This window comes from Corylus avellana, chromosome ca5, assembly GCF_901000735.1.
Source record: "Corylus avellana chromosome ca5, CavTom2PMs-1.0".
Lineage (NCBI taxonomy): Eukaryota > Viridiplantae > Streptophyta > Magnoliopsida > Fagales > Betulaceae > Corylus > Corylus avellana.
In genome coordinates, this window is record NC_081545.1 from 28,753,960 (window position 1) to 28,778,105 (window position 24,146).

Genomic DNA, 24,146 nt, shown 5'->3' on the forward strand with positions numbered 1-24,146 from the left:
GGGGCAGACGAGTTCTCGATTCAGAAGTTGTAGTAGTTGTCGAGACGCTCATCTTAATAGGCTGTGGGTCCTGTTAAGTCCTCCCAGATCAAATGTTATGCCTGTCGGAAGTTTCACCCTAAAAGTAAGTTTTGTAAGGGACTAATCCTTGCCGCTCTCGCTTTCAGTTCCAGAAAAGTCCATAGAAACTGGCATCATTGCCACTATCCAATATCCAAATGAAACTTCCTGAGCATTTCCTTTTCAACAAAGAATAATAAAATGTGTAATATTAGAGAAACCACATCAAAGAAAAAGCTTCCACTAACGCATCGCAGCTCAACATTCGCAACTAATATGGCTGTATGTACATATATATGTATGTATATTAACACTATAAGCCACCATAAACTTCAGCAATTGGACAAGGTGGGTGAACCAAATGTATTCGAAAAAAAAATAATAATAAATAAGAAAAATGCCAGAAAGTTCCATTTTTAACAAAAAAAGAAAAAGAAAAAAGAAAAATTTATCTTTTTTATAAACAATGTTCGATCTCAATGCAATTACCAGAAAGACCAGGAGGCATCGTCTTCATCACCGAAACCGTCGTAAACCGGCTGGCGGGCACGCTACTCGTCTTCACGGCCGTCAGATCAAACCCTCCTCCGGGAAACGACGACGCACCTGTGGCCACTTTTACCGAATTTCCCCTGGGGTCGTCGGGGAACTCGACCACCCTGCCAGCGTAGGAGGACGGTGCCGTCGGGGATGAGGAGGGGAAGAACTCAGAGGGGTTGTGGATGCAACCGGCGGAGGTGAGGGAATCCCGGCGGAGAGGGGAGGGCGGAACCGGACGGGAAGAGGAGAGGAGGACGGTGTCGGCGGAGGAGTGACGTGGCGGAGGGATCATGACCGGAGAGAGGGAGTTGCCGGAGGGGGGGAGGTCAGAGATCGGCGGGGAGGACGCGGAGGAGGAGGTGATCGGGTCGGGCGGGCCAGAGAGTGACCGGTCCGGTGGGGCCCCGGGGGTGAAAAACCCGACCTTGCGGACCTTGGGGTCGATTACTGTGCGCGCGACTCGGCGGGTGTCCATTGGAGCATGGAAAGGTTGGGCGTTTGGCTGGCAGGAAAATGTTGAGGAAGATTTTCTCGGAAATGGAAACGTTTTGGGGGGTTTATCGGAAAAGTAGGGGTTTTGGATTGATGGGAGATCGTTTTATGGAAGTGGAGAGTAGAGTGAGTGTGAAGAGAGAGAGAGAGAGAGAGAACAGAGCTGAACAGCCAAAGTAATTAAAATTACATTAAAAAAAGAGGAGAAATGTTTTATCCCTATTTTATTTGTTCTTTCTTGTTCTTTTTCAACCTCTTTTTCTCCCGCACCTATTGTTAGTTAGTTCATCATGTGGTAAATATTCTTGATTTTTATATTTGGGTTAAGGAAATATATAAATTTATTAAGCAATATTTCAATTTTCCCAAAATGTTTCCAGAATAATATGTATTTTTCCACTTGTGGATAGATTTTGAACATCTTTGGTGTGTTAAAGTATCAATTGAGATGTATATATATATATATATATATATATATATATAGTTTAATCTATCTAACAAGAAAACAGTTGCACTTGGTGAAGTTTAACACTCTAATAATACCCTTATGATATACAATGTAATGCTGTTTGTTGAATTATTAAAATGATAAATTTGAACATTCAAGTATTTCAACTTTGTGGAAGAAATAGACATTTCAAAGCATTTTTTCAAATATTTTAATTACACAACAGAAAATTGCAATGCTGCTAATTAGAGCAAAAGTCAGTATTACTATTATGAAACTACATAATAGTAAACTCATGTTCAAGTTGCACCAATATTTAAAAAGTTAAAACACCCTACGTAATAAGTTTAAAATGAATGCGATAGATGATGGACTGTCATTATTCTTTAATAAAAAAAATAATACTAAATATTACACTCATATGTGAAAGTGTTTAATAATATCTTATTCAAGAGTTAATAGATCTTGTCATATCAGTCCAGTAAGATAAGAGTGTAATATATAACATTACTATTCGTCGTCGGGAGAAGGTGAATATAGACTTTTTTTTTAATTTTATTTTTTATTTTTATTCAAATAGAGAAAATGTTACAAAGGAAACTATCGTTCTTTGACTGGATCATAAAACCATCAATATATCATAATTATTTCACATGGTCCCAACCAAATTTTAAATGGAGAATGTCCCCCGTTTGGGTGGAACTGAAAAGAACAGGATGGGAGTTCCATTCCCTCTTAAATGGCCATCCAAATCAAGGAACAAGGCACCCATCATTTTCATTCCTTTCCTTTTCCCCCCCCGGCTAAACCCTCTCTTCTGATTAGGAGAGAAAGATATGTAGGCTAGGATCCATCTAACACGTCCATTAAAGAAAAAGAACAGCGCCAAAGTCTAAAAAGGCACTCATAATGTCAATTTGATTAAAGCAACTGGCAAAAGATCACATAATCTTAAATGGTAGGATATGTTCGGATTCTTATAAGAAACATATGATATCCGTAATGCACGAGAAAAGTCCATGAATAACCACCACAGCAAGTGCTGATTGATTGATTCCTTTTGTCCCAAAAGTTAAATGCTTCTTTCATATGAAACTTGGGCAGATTGGTCCCTTGGAAACACCAAGACGAACTTCCATCCCATGATGCATATCCAGAGGTCGGAATGTCTCTGAGTCACGAGGGTCTGCAGGCAGTGCCAAAAACAAATTTTCAAAAACCAGAGCATGCCAGACACTATCATATTTGTTCATTTGCCAACATGGCTCCAAAATTCATCTATTACTAATTGCCAAGACTCGAGTGAAATGAGAAAAAAGTACTTTTTATTTTTTGTTAAGCAAATCAACTTTTATTCACAGCAAAAGAGGAGGTTCTTCTCCATCTTCTTGAACAACAAAAACCTCATAAATATCTGAGATGGGAAACATGCCCTAATGGAGAATAAAATATGTAACATTTTCATACTCGTGCAGAATTGGGTAAATCCATTAAGACACTAGGTGATTTCACTCCCTAAAACAAACAGTTCCAAGTTCCACAGAAGCATGTAAGCACACAAATACTCCTCAAAGTCAAATAACATAAACCATAAATAAAAAATATACTGCTCCTCAAAATGCAAAAATTTGGAAACTTGAATTTGGCTCAGCACACACTTGAATTTAGCTTTGCCAGGAAATACCATAAGTTGTGAATCAAAGCAGAAAAGTCTCCTCGATTTCTTAGGTTATCATAGAACCATTAAGCAAAAGTCAAAAGAACCAATCTCACTCCCTCATATTCCTATTTAGCCAAGAAGTTAGAAGTAAAATTGCAAGAAAAATACTGAATCGCAGAAACATTACTAAACATGATGTGATTAAAAATCAAATGTGGGGAAAATGCGTATAGAAATCTCTTAAACCTTAAGAGGGGTGTTAGACGTTTTAGCAAACTTCAAGTACTGAGAGGGTACAGATAAATATAAAAACTTAATTAAATCAAAATATGAGAATCATAGAGGATTTTGATCAGCTATTTTGGTTTGCAATAGAATAGAAACTGTTAGAATTCACAATATTCACCTACTTGGTTTATGAACAGTAATCACTTACCATTCAGATAATCCTCAAAACCAAAGTCGTCCAAGGTTCCTGTAAGAGCCTCCAAACCCAGCATTGAAGATTGAATTGCCCCTGGAGGCCTCTGAAATCTGCAATTATTAAAAATAAAAAAAAATAAAAAAATCACAAAAGGAACAAAGTATACACCTTCAACATATGAAAATCCAAGAAAAAATGTATAGTCATCCATATTATAAATGTCTACATTTTAAAGGGCACACAAATTGACATGCAGTAACACAACCAAAGAGAAAAAAAGGCAGAAATATGTTGAGTCTGAAACAAAACTCGCAGCACATACAAAGATAAATAATGACAAGCATTCACTATGCCTTTAGGCCTTCAGTCTGGTGGTAAAGGTTCAGTACGTCTTAGGTTCACTATATCTGCATGACAATGCTTATACGACTCTGTTGTCACAGTGATATAATCAGCAGCATGCATTAAATATCTGGTCATGAACTAACATAACAATTATATGGCTACATGATGTAAATTCATTGCAACATTCAATCACTTATTTATTTGTTTTTCTTTTGGCTATCCTGTAGTATGATTTTAATAAAATACAAGAATGTAAACTTACAAAGCAACATCCTGATTGTACACAAGTACCCAAAAGGGAAACCAAGTAGGATTGAATTCTGGACACACAGGCGCACATAATCTAATGCTGAGATTCTTGATTACCTCATCTCTTGAACATAAACAACAGAGAATCCAAAAATTCACAAAATTGTATAAAGGAAGCAACACAATACGTGCTATGAGTCATTTGCATGGAGACATCGATAGGAACCTCGCATTTGTGCGTGGAAAACTCTTTTCTCTTTAAAGAGAAATGAAATGTGACCTTGATATGAATCGATATCCAGGTTCGGGTGGTTTTACAGCCTTTTCCAAGTTTTCTGTCTGATAGAAAAGGTTACATGCAAAATGCTATTTTTCTTCCTCTTATTTATGATAGAGTGTAAATATTGGGCAAATCCATGTATTCAGACCATTCTTTTACAACCAGCAGAAAGGATTTCTAAACAAAGTCCTACTGGTTACTTCTTTACTGAGCTACCCGCCTAAAATATGGTCCAATTTTTCCCTTTCAGATATAACAAATTAAAATTTCACATTATTTACCTAAATGGCGCAGAGCAGAAATGGATCAGTAAACTGATAACAGACAACCCAAATTCCACTAACCAAATAACTTTTAGTAAATAGAGCTACTGCAAACATTACATACACATTAGATACAACTTCCCAACTCAATCTGTTAGTTGAATTTCTTTTCAAATAGAGGAACCTTAAAGAAGTTTCAATACTAGGTCAGTTCTTAACTTTATCTTGTGTTATAGCAAAACCTTTTGTTGCTTCCTTCATTATTAAATTTTTGCTTCTTAAAAAGCCAATCTAGCTCTAACTATCAAAGGAAATAAAAACTCTGTTTTGAGTCTTTATACATATCATATGCATCATCTCTCCTTCCAAGAATACAAGCAAAAAAGCACCCCCTCCACCAATACACAATGCCTACCAGCAAAATATATATATATATATACCGGATTCGCACCTATTATTCCTCAATTTTCCATGTTTTAGTGCTGACAAATTTAGTGTCAAACATATTTTGATTTAAGTTTTAGGTCCAGGGTTAAGCCAATGTACAAGTTTATCGAAGATATAAGAATTCAAGTTTGTGAATACAATCCAACATAGACCTAGTTATAAAAGAAGGTGATCCATATAAAAGGTCAGGTTTTTGAGCCACTGCGGTAGCCGGTAGGAGGTAAATGTGTTTTTTACACGGGGTTACAAGATTGGGCCTTCAGAGTTATAAAGGTTTTGTAAGTAAAATAGTTTGTAACATAAGTCTTCTATAGTGAATGTTAGGCCTAGGTATCGGTCAAAACGGTCCGGTTTTAGCTCTTATCGGTTATTAACCGATACCGGACCAATAAGAATTTTAACCAAAATTATCAGTCAAAACGGTACACGGTTAAACGGTTCGGTTAAACCAGTTAAACTGCTTTATATTGATTTATTTTGTTGGGCCAAAAATGAGTTTTTTTGACTTTTGAGAGCCCAAATACTTTTTGTTAGGCTAAAATAACTTATTAAAAATGAGTTGTTTTTGGGCCAAATACTTTTGTTGGGACCCAAATATTTGTTTTTTGGGCTAAAAATTGAAGCTTTTTTATATTGATCCACCACAACTTTTTTTTATATTATAAAATACATTTTTCCATAGCAAATGGACTAATTAACATAATGAATGCTAATTAGACTAACAAAACTAATTAATGAAAAATGCTTTCACCAAAGGCAAAGAAATCTCATCCAATGCCATCACTAAAAAAAAAATCAAACCTACCCAAATCCAAATTAAGATAAGGTTACATAGGTATATATATAATCCCAAAACTACGTCGTTTTGGCATCCCTACTTAACGGTTTATATCGGTTAAACGGTTAACCGATATGAAATTTTTAACCAGACCACACCGGACGGATAAGCATACCGGTATAAAAAATTTAACCGATAAGGATATCAATATATCGGTTACGGTTAACATCGGTTCGGTCGAAACCGGTACACAGCCGGTAATCGGTAACCAGTTAATCTGTCCACTCCTAGTGAATGTCTTTGGGGTTGGCTGGCCTTGGTTTTACTTACGAAGAGTCCTTTGAAATGTTTCCACTTCATTACCAAAATCTTTATGTTGATTGTTTTATTGCTTTCTTGGATTTTGATTGAATTAATAATTAGACTGGTAATATTGAGTGTTTCGCAACTTAGGGTCTAAATCTAAATTTTCAACATGTCTCCATACCTTACATCCAATACATATAGCACTAATCCACATCACCAATACCATTAAATAGCCATATACTCCCACATATGGTCTGGCTTCATGTGTCAAAGAGCCTTCCTTAAAGTATCACTTCGTTTTGTCTACAACCGCTTAATTCTGTAGATTGCAAATTTTCTTTTACTTATCAAAAGGAAAAAAAATCTATAGATTGCAAATTTCCAGTCAGGGATCCCAGCCCAAGAAATCATCACCATTTAACAGTGCTAAGATGAAGGAAGGCGTTTAAATGTGCTGATTCAGGTTTTGAACTCAAACCTAAAAACCGAGTAGGCTCATACAAGCTTAGAAATTACAATCACCTAAGTACATTACCACCATATGCAAGCTCTTTAACACTATCTGAAATTCGGTGAAAACCAAGAAACCACCCATTGATACAGAGGGCAAAAAAGCACTTACCGAGAAAGAATTTGCTTCTCAAGATCCCTCTTCAGCGGAAACGCACTTCCGTACGTGTTTGTCAAGACCTTCCTCTTCATCTCCTCCTGTGTCCTGCTTGCCTACAAATGCACCAAAAATACAACAAAAACAAAAATAAACTTACAAAACGAAAATTTCATTCAAGCGAGCAACGCAGACGATAGAACCCTCTCTTTCAACAACAAAAAGAAGAAAATTATTTTCCCTCGCAACAAACGTAACCCTACTTACTTCAGAGGTCCTAAATAGAAAGAAAACCTGAGTTTAACGACCTTGCAAATATTTCCACTTTCTCCTAAGTTTTCGCGGGTACCAAACAGAAGATAAAGAAAAAAAAAAATAGAAGAACTGAGAAAATAGGGAGCAAGGAGGAGAGAGGGTGAATGAATACAGATTGGTAAGCGGATTCGAGAGGATGAGATCCGACGATATCGCTCTTGACGCCATGGAGTCCAAATCGGAGCGCGTCGTTCTGGATCCCTCCGATTTCGTGTGCTATGGTCTTCGGTGCTTCCATTTTGTTTATCGCTCTGATCTTCTTCTTCTTCTTCTCCTCTTCTTGTGTGAGTGATTTTGCAAAAACTTTGTGGGCAAGCAATCGAGACAAGTAAATATCGCAAACGGTAGCGTTTGGTTTGTGGAGTGTTAATGATATAGGTTAAGAGACTTGAGCGATAAGTCAAGGTGGGCTGTTCCATGGGCTGGGCTAATCGTTCAACTAAGGAAAATACTCTAAACCTTCTTATGTTGAAGAGATGGATTATTGGGCTCAAACCCTAGTTATTATTTTCGATAAAGCAAAGGGAATTAGAAATTTACCATTTAAAAAATTAATGATAACAGATAGTAGAAGGATGTTTGCTAAGTTCCAATTAATTTCCCTCAGAGTCAGGAACAAATTGAACAAGCTGAGAAGCTGCTTGAGAATATGATAACAAGGAAAAATATCGATCTACCATATGAATTTAAGTTATTGGCTGATGACATAGAACACCTACACCTGCTAGATGACAGCTAAAGCTTTATTTATTCACCTTCTCTAGATGAAGAAGAATATTCAAATTTAATCAATGCTATGGATGATTCAAGAACAAACAGAAGCTTGGTGGACCCTTGTAAAAAAACAAATCCATCAACAGTCGAAAAGAATCTGCTAGCTCACACTCAGTCGGCAAAAAGAAAACATGAGTTTTTGACAGCTAGCAACAATAATAAAGAGAAGTCCTATTTTGAGCAATTGACCGTTTATGTAACTCATCTCTTCTCTAATATAAAGGGCTAGGAAAAAAAGGTGTTTTCTTCTTTATGAGAAAAAAGCTATGTTTAATTTTATGAGAAGAATTGGAAAAAACTGAGGTGTCCAAACGAGTCTTCTTGAAAGAGTCGTGGTAGGAGTGGTGTTCGGTTAATATCTAAATGATATGTCCAAAACCGAGATCAAGTGAGAAAATCAAAGCATTCGGTCTTGCTCCTTGTCTTAACACGAGTAGCAAGTTCGAGACATTCACTTGGAAGGTCGGTTGAAACTCATCCGACCGAGATTGCGATCATCTATTTTAATTAAGTATTGTTGTAGGGTTACAATTGTGCTTTCTATATAAACCTAATAACGATGAATTTGGCTGCAATTTATGTCTGTTTTCTCTCCGTTTTAATTATGAAATGCTTAAAAGGTTGAGTTTTCTCTTAATCTTACCTCAATTATTTGATTTAATTCATGTTTTGAGGAAGAATTCTGAAATTGTTTGTCGGTGGGTTTCTGCGACTCATTACAGATGTTGCATCAGCTTTATTTAAATTTTATTTATTTATTTATTGTTTTCTCTGAGAATGGTCGTGCAATTAATTTAATATTTCGTTCTTATTTGCAGTGACTGCCCTTCGATTGGGACATCTCACATTGTCCTACTCATCTCTAAGCTACGAAATCGTGCTTCGATCTGCAATCAATCTTCCATGCCTTTGAATGTTTTAAAGCACAATAAAATATACTCATAGATATTCATATAATCATAGAGAATTATAATCGATATTCCAAAACAAAGCATTTGTAAAATCAATATACAATTTCAAGATGGAATCTTTAGTCAATAAAACATCTATATTCATCAAAGGATTTTTGCATTTGCGTTATACCTCAAAAGGACTTGTTAGTATTACAATTTGAGTTCTTTAGTGTCATTTATATTGTTCAATCTTATTTATTAAGGAACCAATGTGGGATGAAACACCCATACACACCAACTTGGGACATTACTTTTCTAAGTGTCACAAAATCTCCTCACTCAAATCTCTGACATCCTCATCAAGCTTCAAATCCATCCCTAGAGTCATAACACCACATGGTATTATTGGATTAACTATGATACCATTTGACCTAGGAAAGTTTTAACAACATTTATGCTATAGCACCTCAAAAAGGAGTAGTCAATGTTATAATTAAAACTCTTTAGAGTCACTTATATTTAACCTATTTCCGAGACTTGACAACTACGTTACACATTCACAATCCATTCACCTAGCATGAAACTTAATTTTTTGGAGTGTCACAATCTTTTTCGCTTAAATTCCTAACATCCTTATAAGGGTCCATATCATACTGTTAGTGCCTCAATACTATGGTGTTGCTAGGTTAACTCTATAACTTGGAGAAAGACTAGCTACATTTGCTCCATATCTCAAAATGACTAATCAATGTCATAGTTGGAGCTTTCTATATATAGTTACGTAAATAGTTCAGTCACACGTAATAATTAAGGAATTAATGTGAGACTTAAAATATAAAAGAATAAGATCCTCTTAATTTCAAATGAAATGGATATGATCAATTTCATGGTCATAATTTTATTTTGTTGCGTTGCATATCTAATGATATACATGATATAACATAATGAATATGTTGTTATTTTATTTAAAAAATTTAAATAACGTGGTATAATGCATACTGTTAGATGCAACAATATAAAATCATGACTATAAATTGTACAATTCGCTCCTCCAATGTGAAATTGAACTCTTTGAGATGTTACATTGCATACCATTGAAAAATAAAACCATAAAACATACATATATGCCCAACCCAAGTGCAAATTTCTTTTCTAAAATTAAATAATATTATTTGAAAAGTGGCATTTGGATGTTTTATAAAAATCCATATTAAAAACAAAGAATTATCACCATGTTGCTCGATTGATTTGCTGGCCAAAGCGAGACCTCTGCCCCAAAAAGCTAAAAGCGCCAAGAATAGACAAAAACCCACCAGAAGAGAACAAATCGGCTACCCTACAGACTACAGTACTGGACAGCCGTCGAAAGACGAGACCCATTGAGATGGACCACACTATCAATCTGTCAAAACCCAAGAGACCACCAACGAACACGATCTGCACCCACAATAAACACCCAATAGGACCCCCTCCCGACTGCCGAGCAGACACCAACTCATCCATATATTGGCCTTATTAGAAAAAACTGTTTGATATACATAATACTATATTATATACACGTACAGTTAAATATATCTTTGACAAGGCCAAAGGCTGCAGCAGTCCACAATCCTTGAGAAATCAATGGATCAGAAGTGATAATGCATGGTACAGATATAGGAACATGTAATTTATAAAGGAATATCTCCGTGCAGGATGAGATGGGACATGGCGTGAACGTCACGATATTCATTAACCGATGATTGTATATTGTAATGAGAGAACAGTATAGTAGTGTTGAGTGTACCTTGAGAAACAAAAGAAAAAACAAAAAAAGAAAAAAAAGGAAAGAAACCACTTATGTCGGTCAAAGACAGGATATTTAATCAAGAAGATTTTGGTATTAGATTGCCCGGACGGTGGAGGAATTTTAAACTAGATACACTGAATCAAGGAAATCTGAGTTCATTATTGATATGCTGCAAAGAGCACTAGTGTTAGTGTACGTACGCTGCTGCCACCTTACTCTCCAGAAAAAACTCTCTCTCTCTCTCACGCTACTCCGATGCAGGATGCTGACACCAAAAGGTAACAGTCCACTCTATAAATTAGGAAACATAAAGGAAATGAAAGGGAATAGTAGAATGTATGCCACTCCATGAAATCATAGCAAAGAAATGATCAAAAGCTCATCGGGTTCCGTCGCTATCACCATCATTGTATCACAGGGAGCTCCACAAAAACTTTACTGTGCTACGCTCTTGCTGCATGTTCAAGAAGATCTTTCAAGTAACTGCTACTTCTCCCTCTCTCTCTTTCTCTCTCTTTCTCTCTCTGTGTGTGCATGTCTTCAGGGAGGGTCAACTTCAGTTCCATGATTTTCAGTTTCACATAAAAGTCTCATCACTGTTTCAGGCTACTATTTTTTCTTGTGTTGGTCAGTGCTGTGACTATTCCGATTTGTCTAAATTAATGGTAAAGTTACTTAACGATGTCGTTTTTGAACAATGCTGCATTCATGGCTTTTCTAGTAGTGCCGTTTCGACCCCTTTTCCTTAATTTTGGTTCTTAATTGGGTGGAGAAGAGAAGTGAAATCTGTGAGGAATATCTTTTTCTATTTTCTGGTGAAACATAATGGCAATAGATGCCATATTATGAAACTTTCTTCCCCCTCTTTCTTTTGCTTTGCAAAATCATTTTGTATTGGAATCAACTGAAAAATAAAGGCTGAGTAATAATTAGCTCTAAAGACAATATGCAGAAAAGGCTAGCATCTCGATGGTCTCGTATATATTCTGAAACTTAAAAGAAGAGAGAACAAAAAGTTGTAAGGAGCAGTACACTGCATTGATTATCATTAGAGGTACAAAAAAAAAGATTTTTGTTTTCGAAAAGTTGAACGGTCACAAGCATTATCTCCGGGATATTAGCTAGACCCCTTCAAGACAAACACTAGCTAGTAGCCTAGTACACACTTTTAATGCTCCTGCTGATCTGGGATCTTGTCTTTCATCCAAAATTATTTGTTCTTATATATTTGTAGACTGATCCCTAGTTTCATTTTAGGAATGTGTCTATATATATATATGTTTGACTTTCTTTGGGTATAAGATAAAGGTTTTCGTATGCATGTTGATACATATATGCATGGTAATAAATATTTTTGAGATGGATGATGGAGAAAAAGAGATTGGTTGAACTAATATATCTATAGTTTCTTTCTTTCATTCATATTCCGATTCGATCTGAAGATCTAAATAACATTTTTTGATATGTGGATTTAGAGGAGGGATTTGGAATTTAGTACCTTCTTTAAATTGTTCGCATGCAGCTTTTTGTCACATGTGAAACTTTAGCAAATTCTGAATCGAGAGAACCTGCAAAGAAAAATGAAGGTTAAGCATAAAGTGGCCCACCTAGATCTAGCCGTGGATATCACTCAGATTGTTAAATCAGTATTGGTTGGAGAATGTAATCATGAGCTTATAGAATTTATATATAGAAGAAAAAATGTTTGACTAGAATAATGCATACCTCGTGAGTGAGTCCTTTCCATACCTTTTATGGAGTGTTTTCCCATTCTTGGTTGGTTAGAAAGGAAAGAGGCCGGTGATTCTGTAACTCTCACTCCGTTATACAAACGTTGTTTGCCCTTGAGAATAAAAGGGCATTAGGAGTCCAAGTGGCAGAAGTATATGGATAAGTTGTTTTGGGTGAGTTGTTGGGGCTGGTTGTGATTGACATATTTGTGGCTGGGATTATTGTGCTTAGTTCATTAGATGATGGAGGTGTTTAAATGATGGAAAAATGTGAATGCATTTTTAAGGGTTAGAGGTACTGAGGAGTGTTAGGTCTTGATAGGGCCTAAGTTCTAATATAGTAGTGGGTTATGATTTGGAAAATTTTAAACCTTCTTGACGGTTTGTACACCCTATGGCAATTGCACTTCATGAGATGTTGTGTGGTGGAATACTATTTATTCCCAACTCTAAATTACAACAATGAAGTTGTAATTGGGATGCTTTAAGTTGAATCTTTGTTTTGGTAAATTTCATGAGTAGTCATCCATGACAAAGTGGGGAATCAAATGATATTTGGGGGCTGTTGGAAGTTGATTGATACAAGGAAAGCTGGTTTGGTGGTATCAAGATTTTTGTGATAAATCTATAGGAAATTTATTCAAAGGGTTACAAACTCGTATTTCATGAAGAAATTTCAATTCTTAAGAAATTTCAATTCTAACGCTTACTAGGTCAAAACAGGCCATCAAGAGATATTCAAAAAGTTGTTTCAAGAAGCTCGATAGATCCCTCATTAGATGCTCAACCAACCGAGGATGATACATTAGGTCTCCATACTAAAACCTGAGACACTAGGTGGATGACTTAGTACTAAAGATGGCTCGTTCAGGATTTTTAGGGGTTTTTTTTATAAAAAATTTTAAAATTAGGTTTTTTCGAAGTAAAAAGTGTCTTGATCGACCGAGATTGTAGCTCAATCGACTGCGTTGCGACATAGTATTTTTGTCTCTTGTTTATAAGGACTATGACCCTAGTTTCTATATAAGTCTAATAATAAGAATGACTTGGCTGCAAAATTATGTTGTTTATCTCAGTTTTTCAATAAGAAACTCACCAAGGGTGGTTGTTCTTCTATCCTCCCTCAAAACCATAATTTTTATTGATCTTGTGGATGAATTCTGACTTGGGTGTGTTTTTTAATCTACGAAGCACTACACCTCACTACATAATTAGTTGGTATTAGAGCCAAGGTTTCTTTCCTATCATGGCACAAAGAGGAGCACGAGGAGGAGGAAACAGACATGCAAGCTTTAGTGAAGTATATGAGTACATGGAGATAACACATGATGAGAAGCTAACTACATGTTTGCAATGATTGGAGGTGCATGTTAATCGGTTTGGTGATCAGTTTGAGCAGTTTGAAAATCAAATTGGTAGACAAACTGGTGCATTAACCAAGCAATTTGCTACCATGGGTGGTGCGAATGGGTGTCACTGTCAACTAAATCTATGTCTTGTGGAGGAGGATGACAAGTTTAGCATTGAGGAGACGCAATTTTAATTAATGGAGGGATGTAAGGCTTGATGCGCTGCGCACCTTGACTATTGTTAGCAAGCCTTAAACCCATATACTAAATCCATCTCATGTGGAGGAGGTAGATGAATTTGTTGATGAAGAATTTCCAACATGAAGAGAGGAAGTTAAAAACCCTTTTCAATGTTTCGTGGATTGTAATTTTTCAACAATGTAGGATAGTGATGCCAATGATGAAGATCTTATGGTGGTAAGTCTTTGTCATATGATCAAGAAGTTTACCAAAATTGGGATACACATCATGTGTTTGATGAAAGTACAAAGAATGAAGTATCTCAACTGAGTTATGAGGAGATTAATTGTTGATTTTCCTAGGGTTGACAGTTTTCTATCAAGTTTTCATGATCAAAATTTTGGTATTGATTTAGTTATGTTGGTGGAAATTTTGAATTTAAGTGGGCAAGAATTAATTGATCCTTTTAAAGATATTTTTATAAAGATTTTGAGAAGATAAATAAAGGATGTGTGGAAATTGAATTATTTCAAGCTGGTGTGAAGGGTTTCATAATTATCTTATGATTGGTTGCAAGTTATTTTTCTTCTGGTTTGTTTTGCTATTGATCGAGGATGTGATAGAAGGGATTGGTTGGAAAATTCGAATTTGAGGATGAATTCTATCCTACAGGGAGGATGATGTATGTCAGTTTACGAGCAAACCTGCAGTCTTACTAAATTGGCTATATATTGAGATTCCAACATTGGGTGAAGACAATCTTGGTGAGGTTGGAAGCTTATTCGAAGGGCCACAAAGTCTTATCTCATGAAGGTTTTTCAATTCCAAAGTTTACTAGGTAAAAATAGTTGTCAAGAGAAATACAAAAGGCTATTTCAGGAAGTTTGGTTGATCCCTCGATAGATGCTCAATTGACCAAGGATGTTGCATCAAGTCTCCATACAAAAAAACCCTAGACACTTGGTGAATGGCTTGGTCGATCCAAGATAGGTCATTAGGGTCATTGTTTTTGCTTTAAAAATTAGTTTTTTTTTTTTTTAAAAAAAAAAAGTAAATTAATAAAAAACAGCTCGATCGATCAATATTCTAGCTCGGTCGATAAAGTTGCAACATGGTAATTTTACCTCTTTTTTTTTTTTTTTTTTCTTCAGGACTGCTACCCTAGTTTCTAAATAAGTCTAATAAGGATGGCTTAATTAACTATCCGTTTTTGTTGCTTATCTTAGTTTTTCTATAAGAAGCTCACCAAGAATGATTTTTCTTCTATTTCCCCTTAAAATTTTAAATTTTCTTGGTCTTGTGGAAGAGTTGTGATTTGGGTGTTTGTTTAATTTACAAATCACTACACTGCGCTACACCAAGAAGTGAGAGAGCTCCAATTGTAATGTTGACTAACCCTTTAAAAATGATATGCAAATGTAATTAGAGTTTTTCTTGATGGACCCCAACGGACTCTTTTAGTCCTTGGGCTCGTGTTCCTTTACTCAGCCCTCTCACCCGTCCGCTTGTTTTCCTCTGATTTAACAGGTGCAGTGGCAGTGAGACCAGCAGTACTCAATGCCAACATGGTATATAGATGACATCTAAGGCAACTCTTCAAAATAAAAGCTACACTTTGCTGATTTGTGATAGATTTCAGGTAGTACTACTCTAGCTTTTTCTCTAAGGCATGAAACTGTGTGTGTGTGTATGTATATATATATCACTGATGAAAACATAGTAGCAAATAGAGTACACATCACAGACATAGGCACACTAAAACATTTTATGATGCATGTGCTCCATATATACAAAGTCATTAGACATAAAATTTGCAGAATCGTGAAAGAATTTGCAAAAATATGGACACGTACAGTTCTTTCTAGTGCAAAAGTATAGGAAAATGTAGTTATTTGTTCATGTGTAATCTTGTTCATCCGTGGGAGAAGAAGAAGAGTGAATTAAAGACATGGTTCCAAAAATATGATGGAGAAACATCATTTGCATAAAACGTTTGATATATTTAAGCCAAGAGATAGATCAGCATTATAATTCTTCTTAATGCAACATTAATCACTACTAATTGAATCATATAATATTTTTTCTTAGTGCTACTTAATTGGTTGCTTGGATTAACCTGCAACACTTGGACAAATAATTAACAAAGTTGCAAAGAACAGCAGAAAACTCTCGTAAAGCTTAATTGTTTGGCAAATAGCATTTTGAGTATATAAAATGGATAAACATTGAATATAGCATTTTGGTGTTAGACATTAGCTAGTGAAACAGAAATTAATAGTGGAATTATATATAATAGTCTCGAATTTCCATATAAAATTAACAGGTGAGCATCTATATATAAAAGAAACATGCATGTCTACGCCTTCATATATATATATATATATAGTCTCAAATTTCCATTAACCTTGATAATTTTTCTAGTTTATTTTATCAGCCAAAGTGTATTATTGATATATACAGTCCTGACCAGACACAGTACTGCTTTTTACAGGCTAATATTCATAATAAGATGAACAAAACATATGCAGGATCCGCAGGTAATTCCTAATATATAGATGCATGAAAGGCTTGCATTTAGTGATAGTCATGTTTATAGGTGATGGGAAGTAGTTCTTAAGGTTTGGCATAAACAAGATTTTCGTTGAGCGCAAAGTGAGGTTTTTCAACACTGAAGGATCGATGCCACATTCATCAGCATTGGTGGTAAGAATCTTATCAAGTTAATTAGCTCTTCTTGTTTTTTTTTCTCTCTTTTTTTGGGTGTTTAGTCCTGTTTGCCATACATGGAAGGCTATGTCTGTTAATCTGTGGTTTGGTTGATTGGACAAAATAATAAATGTCTGTGTGTAGCTTCTTATAAATTCTCGTATTGCCTTTAACCCGCATCCTTTGCATTAAAGATCCATATAACTTAAAAAAAAAAAGAAAACACATTTCGTATATATCAAGCAAACTATCCAGGAGATAAAGTTCATAGATTGCTTACAATTACCAGTAAGCAGAAAGCTTATTGCTCGCCATCAGGGATGGAGGTAGAGATTACTATGGGTAGGTGCCAATAAGCGAAAAATATTTTACCTTGCTTTTATTTTTCTTGTGAATTGGGGGGCATGGCCCATATTGGCTCACATTTATCCGTCCTGCTCGTTATTGCTTTCACTCTTTCAGGGCATTCAATATAGTAACACATTTTTTTTCTTTCTTTTTTTGCCTTTTCTGTGTGTATGGATAAATATATAATTTTGGTATACATTGGTAGAATAAAACACCTATTTCTAGATCATAGATAGAAATCATCAGTAATCGATGATCTAGAAGAGCTTTGAACTTTTTGCTTTGGTACTAAGAAACTTTAAAGTAATTCTCTTAATTGAAGGTCGCAAAGATACTTTCTGATAACGATGAATCATTCAAACTTAGAAGCAAATTTTTGAAGCATTTAAGTTGAGTATAATACATACATACATGCGCAAATATATATCGTGCACACATTATATATGATACATAGATGCATGCAAAATTTCCTCAAAAAACCCTAATATATGTGACTGAATTCCATAGCCTAGGACAGCAAAGAATATAAAACATCCATATATATGCTTGGTTTAACAAATCAAAAGATGATCAGAAATAACGATCATGTCTTCGATATGCTCAAGTTAACGCAAGGTTTAAACAAAAACCTCAAGATATTGAAACCAGCAATTATAATGTATCATAAAAGATGGAAAGTTTATTAAAAAAAAAATGCAGAGCAGTGAAAGACCAATAACAATTGTTCTATTGATCATATTAACTTTTTTGATGAATGAATTTCTATTAACAACAAACAAAGATAACAACATACACTCCAGCAGAAAATCTGCTGGAACCCCAGATGCCAATAAAGCATATCTTGCAACAAACAACACCAAACTCCCCAAATCTATAGAGATACCAAATCTCAACCTGCTGAAACCAAACACTCTTTCAGCAACTATACAATGCAGCAGTATACAAACAAAACGATTACTCTATACAAGCACTAGCAGAAATACAATGCAACAGCACCTTCCAATATAGAATATGATGCGGAATACCCTAGCACTTGTTACAAACAGCTACATTCTCTTCATTTTTCTTTGAATTTCCCCTTCCTCATAATTCTGCATCTAATTAGCTTCCCAAACAATCTTCTGTAGCACCATTTCCTCTAATTAATTTCCATGTTTAATATCATTTATCAGGCTCCAAATGTTGTAAACGGCTGCCCCAAGCCAACTTACGTGCTGCAACTCTTAAACTCTTACCCCTCCATCCCTCATTCCTTTACTTATATATAATTTCCTTCCAATCAGTAGGAATATCAGTCAATAGACATTTCTGCATCACTTCCTTCCATATCCGTTTGCTAAAGCCACGATCAAAGACTATATATATATATATATATGTGTGTGTGTGTGTGTGTGTGTGTTAAATTATCACTTGTCCCAAAAGCTTAAACTCATAAGAAGAGGTAAATTTAATCACTTAATTATTACTTTAACACTCTCCTTCGTGTGTGGGCTCAAACTCCATTTTTAATAGGTGAGGCCAAACACGTGGAATATTTAATTTAAAATGGGGTGAATTGACGGAGTCAAAGATTTCGATCCCACAACCTTTGGCTCTAATATCATATGAAATCACCAATTATCCAAAAAGCTTAAACTTATAGGAAGAGATAAATTTAATCACTTAATCATTACTTCAACAATATAATCCCAACATTCAATGATATGTCTACAAAACAAACACTCTACTTCCCCTTTATAACCCCATTTCAACATTCAAAACAAGACAATTTCTGACTGCTAGCCATGCATAAAAAGAAAGCATTCTTTAATTGGGATAGCATAGCAAAACCAAACCAGCTTTCACCATTCAGACCTTGGGTGCTTCTCTTGGATACTTGTATAATTACTGGACTTGGAAACCACCCATATAGGTTTATCAGTAATCACTAGCACCTATCTTTACCATTAATGGCAGCTTAATTTGCTTCTTGACCAAATAGACTCAGACAAACCCAAATGTGCTAATTAATTAGTTATAACATCGATTGCTTTTGTTATGATGAAGTGGAAGCAATAGAAAAAAGACAAGGAAGAAAGAATTAAACTCTTTTTTTTATTAAAACACTTCAATAACAAGCTAATCGCCATCAGGTTCCACAGCACATTTGAAATGCATGGCTTTCTATTTAATTGGCTTGCGTTCAATGACTGAAATTTTTTAAACCTCCCTGTTTGTCTCTCATTTGAACTATGCTTCTAACATCAATTCGAACAATGTATTCTGTTTGACTTGTGTTTTAATGCTGTTCAAACGCTCTTCTAGCCGAATGATGTCTTGGACTTCCATTGAAGTATTGAACAATGCATTTTGTTTGACTTGTGTTTTAATTTTATGTTCTCACAAGTGTTGGAGTTTCACATGTGATGGAATCCAACATCAAGTAATTAATAAAACCATGACATTTGGGTTAAGATTAATATCAAGGCCTCATTTGGAGACTCCTATATATAGATAGAGTTAATTTTAATCTTCTTAATTACCCATGATATATAGAACATAACTAATTAAGAGTATTTATGATGGTTGGCTTTTGGTGGATATATGGCAATTGGTAAATTATTAAGAGCTTGTTAAGGGCTTTCGCTTGTGGGGAAGTATGGTTGTTACTTATGGTAGAGCTAGGTTCACATGTGAAGGGAAGGCTTAGAATTTCATCATGTCGAGTAATGACACTAATTAAAGTGATATTTCTATAACAATATTTTCCCTAGACCCATGATCAACATTAGCTTTTTTGAGTCAAACTGATGTTCTATCATGTTGATAGTAATATTCATTTGAGTTTTGTGGATCGTTACTTTGCTATTGAATCAATCTTACTAATTACACACTAGTAAAGGGATTACCTTTAGATCTAGTCCATATTTAACAAGTAAAATATTGGACATGATCAATAGATATTTCTCGTAGCAATTTGGAAGTACTTTATCAACATGGTTGAGAAAAAAAATGGAGATTATGTCATGGAAATGATTATGGAATGAAATCTTCATTTGTTTGTTTACTTGATCAATTTAATGATTTGGTGCTTTTGAATGCCTCAAATCGATGCTTTTGACATGCTATTTGCTCATCATCTTATTGACTAATTGATCAGATAAACAAAATAGAAAAAAAGAGATAATAGCTACGCATCTTCATTAATTAGGATTCCAATGCTGAAGTGATTAATCAAAGATAAGTTAATATCCATAAGCATTCCTAGGGTATACACCCATTTTCTTATATATATATTTATATAGCATGAAGAAACAAGTACAGCTTACATAGCTAATGCGTAGAGCTAGCCTGGAGACCATTTTAGTTCAAACGTTGATTGATGCACCCTTCTAATGGTTTCTGGCAGATTTGAAGTACTTCTGCAAATTAAGAAATAAATAAATTGATTATATTATATGTGTTCATGGTATTGAGAAAAGAGTTACAATAAGAACAAGAGTTTAGAGTTCCGAGATATCAAAATACAAGAGTTATAAATAATAAATTAAAGTTATTGTTATTAATATAAAAATAGAAAAAAACTTGTAACATTAACATTATAGACAAATAAAAATATCAAAGAAAAATGTAGTCATGTACAGGTTTTGATGTGTGGTCGTAGGTCCTTGTCATATCTCTTCTTTAAATTATAAGTTATAATACATAGAATTAATTTTCTGTTACTGAATATAATAATAATATATAATACCTCTAGAAAGATTATTCATGTTGGGCCGGGATGGTACAACAGCTCGAGCGTGCAATGGTGCTAGCAATGTCCCAATTTAGAGGAAAATTGGGAAAGTAGTAATTGCTGTTCTGATGAGTGTGATCAGATGGCCTCAACTTCCTTCTGATCACGATAGATTCCTCAAAAACGTTTGCCCTTGGGCCTTGATCATCATCATCCGCCACCACCTTGGAGGATCTTTCACAAACTTCAAGCTGCTGCTGCTGATCATCATCATCACCATCATCACCACTTGGTTGCGAACATTTTTTGGACTCGGCCGCGGCCGGCCTACTGGTGCGCCTTTTTTCTCTTGCCCTTTCCCTTGCTCTTGCTCTAGCCTTTGTCCTCGATTCTTTGGCAAGATCAGTAGCTTCATGATTCTGCATTTTCATCGTCGTCTTCTTGATCTCTTTGGGAGCACTCACAAATGAATTGCTCTTTGAAATCACCTCACCCTCAGAATGATTGGATGACAAGCTACTAAAACCCTGCTGCTTCATTTGAGCAACTTCTTCGATCTCTTTTCTAGACTTCGTGAGCAGCCAGTCCAAGGTTGTGCTGGCTTTGTCGAACCCTAGCAAGTCCTGGAGATCAAAGAACTTGCGGGCGATGTCAATGGAAAGCCTCACCCTTCTGTCCCTCAACCCCTGGGAAGTGTAAATCTTGCTGTGCCTATCTTTCTTCACTGCTGCAGGCATCTTCGCAAGTGGGTCTCCGTTGTTTTGCCTAGTGATTACATTTTTTTCAGGAAATATTGGAGCATTGATATTGGGTAAAAATGGTGGGTCGTAGTACTGAAGGAAAATGTTTTCAGCTTCAGCTGGGTCGTTGTCAGCAAAAGCAGGAGGAGAAAAAGGGTGGTAAGAGGACGAAGGAATGTGTGGAGAAGGATTGAGAATATTGGTGAAGGAGAACATTTGTGAGTTGGATAAAAACCCTAGCTTTTCTTTTGCAATGAAAAATACTCCAAGGTGCCTTCCCCTTTATATCTTTTTTTCTCCTGCAAGTAGCGGCTAAAAGGTGGCTTATAAATAAGGAAGAGACAGTATAATTAATAGAATTTTTGGGGCAGGTGGGATAATCACATGTTGGTAAATAAATAAATAAAATTAATAGTTTTATAGCTTTTCAACCCATTAATTTTCAGAGAGAAACTAGCTAGGGCTAGCTAGGGCATGGGTTTTCCAGGCCTTTGAAGAGAAGCCTCGGATAACAACAATGGAGCTAAAATTACTATTTAGCTTCATGTGGTGCTATATATATATATATATATATATATGTAGAAAAATTTGCAGCAGTCCCCACGTGCTTTTGTCCACTACCAACTAAACCGAAAAGACAATTTAGTTTTTTTTATTTATTATTTAGATAAATAAAAACTTTCTTCTAAATTTTTTTGTCTATGATTCTCTCGACAGCCTCTTTGACAAAGAGTATGAGCTTCTGTTTTTTTTTTTAATGTCTTCAATGAGTTAGCCGAAATTACTCCAATTTTTTACCTTCTAAATTTACTGTTTTCACTCATCACTGCGTCTCCTTAATTCGAGCAATATTGTCATAATTTTGATTGATGTAATATAAAGTAAAAATTAATTAGTAAAAAAAATACGCTTTAATCCATAGAATTATCACTTATTTTTACTTATACTTCTGTTTTAAAAAGTGAAATTAAAACTTTTTATATTATTACAACGTGTTAAATTTGACAATTTTATATTGTTTTTTAAAGTTATTAAAAAAATAACAATTTAAAAAAGAAAAGAAAAAAAAGACTGCTTAAAGTTGAAGATATAATTACAAATAGTAAAATGTATTTTACCCAAATAAGTAAAAGTTGTTTGCAAAACGGTAGCAGCTGCCAAAGAAATAGGTATCTGGTAAATATTTCAGTAAATGCTTTTTGACTAGTAGCCCATGTCTTTTCAACTGTAATAAGTCCTTTATCACCAACACCGATGACGTGACTCTTCTTTCTCGTCAATGACTCGGTCAATAGCAATTCGTATAGTAGATAGAATTTACATTAAACTTAAGTACTAAACAACGTCAAGGATAAGTTTACATAAGAAATACGTATTGAAAATAAACAAATTTTTCCTTATTAGTTCCCCATATCTATAATTTAAAAATATAAAGGAAAAACATTCCTTATTGTTGTAAGCATATTTAAGGAATGATGATATTTTCTTAAAAGCATTATGTTAATACAATTTTTCTTATGCCAAATACTGATAATGAAAAGGTAAGCAATGCAATTTTTTTTTTTTTTTGACATGTCCACATAAGAAAAGGGGGAAGGAGAATTTGAACTAGTGACCTCTACTTCATAAGATGTGGTATACAACCGATTGAGCTACCCATTGAGAACACAATGCAACCTTTTAAAGGTGTCTGTATGTAGACGATAACTATGATATTTAAGACGATGAGTATTTGAGAGATGTGGGCATTGTAAATTGCTTAGAATCAGTGTCTTTTCAATTAAGGCCAAACGTCTCTTTTACCTAGTCCTTCTCGCACTTTAAGTTAGTTCCACGTGGGCCTTAATTTGAGTGTCGTATGCCCTCTAAATCTTAAGTGTAGTTCGCATCGTCATTGATTTCTGTGTAACGCATTAAATGGTGTAGGAGCTTCCCCTTCTGTTCAAGTAAGATGAAGGGTCTATTTGAGTTTACGGTTTTAAAGTGCAATTTAACAATTTTAAAATGTGCGGTTTGAAAACATGATTTTTAAAAACCCAATTAAGCGTTTGACGAAATTATAGTTTGACTTTTAAAACTGCAATTTAACGTTTGAAATTGTGCATTTTCAAAAAAGTACTTCTTTACGTGCAATTTAAAAACACAGATTTTCTACATTTTTCAAATCTCAATTTTTTTAAACGTAATTCTAAATAATCCTTTTTTTTTTCGACTTACTTTAAAATCCTTTTTTTTTTTTTTTCTTTTTCTATAAAAATCACAATGCAAACACACCCCAAAACGGGGTTGATGGACTAATCTCAAGCCTTTGCATGCAGGCTGTACAGGCTTGTCGTCCCACTTCCCAACATATTCTTCTATTTTAGATTCAATTTATCATTAGTATGAACTGATCAGGAGCAGCTAACCTCCCATTTGAATAGTTCATGTTTCCTCCCATCTTTACTTAGATTTGTGACACATCATCCATTATAGATCTATGGTAGAGATACAACTTTCTTTCAACGACTTTAGTTAATGCCCTTTAACATCATAAAAAGGAAAAGAAGAACTCTGGTTCTAAAGAGATATGAAGGAAAAGAAGAAACATCATCCATTGGAATTCTCAGTTGAGATTGCAAGATTCTCAGCTATACTGGCTACTCTAGCCTGTACTCGAGAGACCCACAATTTTGTCCCTTCGTTGAGGCATGCTGCAGAGTTCATAG

The 24,146-nt window shown here is 35.0% G+C and overlaps 2 protein-coding genes and 1 long non-coding RNA gene across 5 annotated transcripts; 1 reads left to right on the forward strand and 2 right to left on the reverse strand.

Annotated features, from left to right (window-relative positions):
* Positions 1–2,431: 2,431 nt before the first annotated feature.
* On the reverse strand, positions 2,432–7,560 carry LOC132180423 (cyclin-B1-2-like). Its single transcript, XM_059593231.1, has 4 exons — positions 7,327–7,560; positions 6,915–7,015; positions 3,637–3,734; positions 2,432–2,726 (listed from the first exon to the last, which is right to left on the reverse strand). Exons 1-4 carry the CDS (start codon positions 7,450–7,452, stop codon positions 2,626–2,628), a joined length of 426 nt encoding a protein of 141 aa, XP_059449214.1. The 5' UTR covers positions 7,453–7,560; the 3' UTR covers positions 2,432–2,625.
* Positions 7,561–10,720: 3,160 nt separating this feature from the next.
* LOC132183194 (uncharacterized) lies at positions 10,721–16,766 on the forward strand. The gene is made up of 3 exons (XR_009440373.1): positions 10,721–11,149; positions 15,457–15,568; positions 16,421–16,766. It is a non-coding gene; the product is annotated as an uncharacterized LOC132183194 (long non-coding RNA).
* LOC132183193 (transcription factor CYCLOIDEA-like) lies at positions 12,056–21,940 on the reverse strand. Of its 3 annotated transcripts, none has more exons than XR_009440371.1 (3): positions 20,714–21,940; positions 20,292–20,384; positions 12,056–12,238 (listed from the first exon to the last, which is right to left on the reverse strand). XR_009440371.1 is itself a non-coding variant. In XM_059596596.1 (2 exons), exon 1 carries the CDS (start codon positions 21,652–21,654, stop codon positions 20,725–20,727), a length of 930 nt encoding a protein of 309 aa, XP_059452579.1. In that variant the 5' UTR covers positions 21,655–21,940; the 3' UTR covers positions 20,133–20,384; positions 20,714–20,724. The 3 variants fall into 3 exon arrangements, 1 of the variants encoding a protein (XP_059452579.1); XR_009440372.1 differs by lacking the exon at positions 12,056–12,238 and adding an exon at positions 17,784–17,880; XM_059596596.1 differs by lacking the exon at positions 12,056–12,238 and having other exon boundaries at positions 20,133–20,384.
* Positions 21,941–24,146: the final 2,206 nt, after the last annotated feature.

Bases quoted from the DNA above. Each gene is read 5' to 3' on its own strand.
- LOC132180423 (XM_059593231.1), bottom strand. From the start codon at position 7,452: ATGGAAGCACCGAAGACCATAGCACACGAAATCGGAGGGATCCAGAAC. The intron at 3,735-6,914 runs GTAAGTGCTTTT...TAATAATTGCAG, and splicing joins GAGAAGCAAATTCTTTCTCG to ATTTCAGAGGCCTCCAGGGG. The intron at 2,727-3,636 runs GTAAGTGATTAC...CACTGCCTGCAG, and splicing joins TTTTGAGGATTATCTGAATG to ACCCTCGTGACTCAGAGACA.
- LOC132183193 (XM_059596596.1), bottom strand. From the start codon at position 21,654: ATGTTCTCCTTCACCAATATTCTCAATCCTTCTCCACACATTCCTTCG.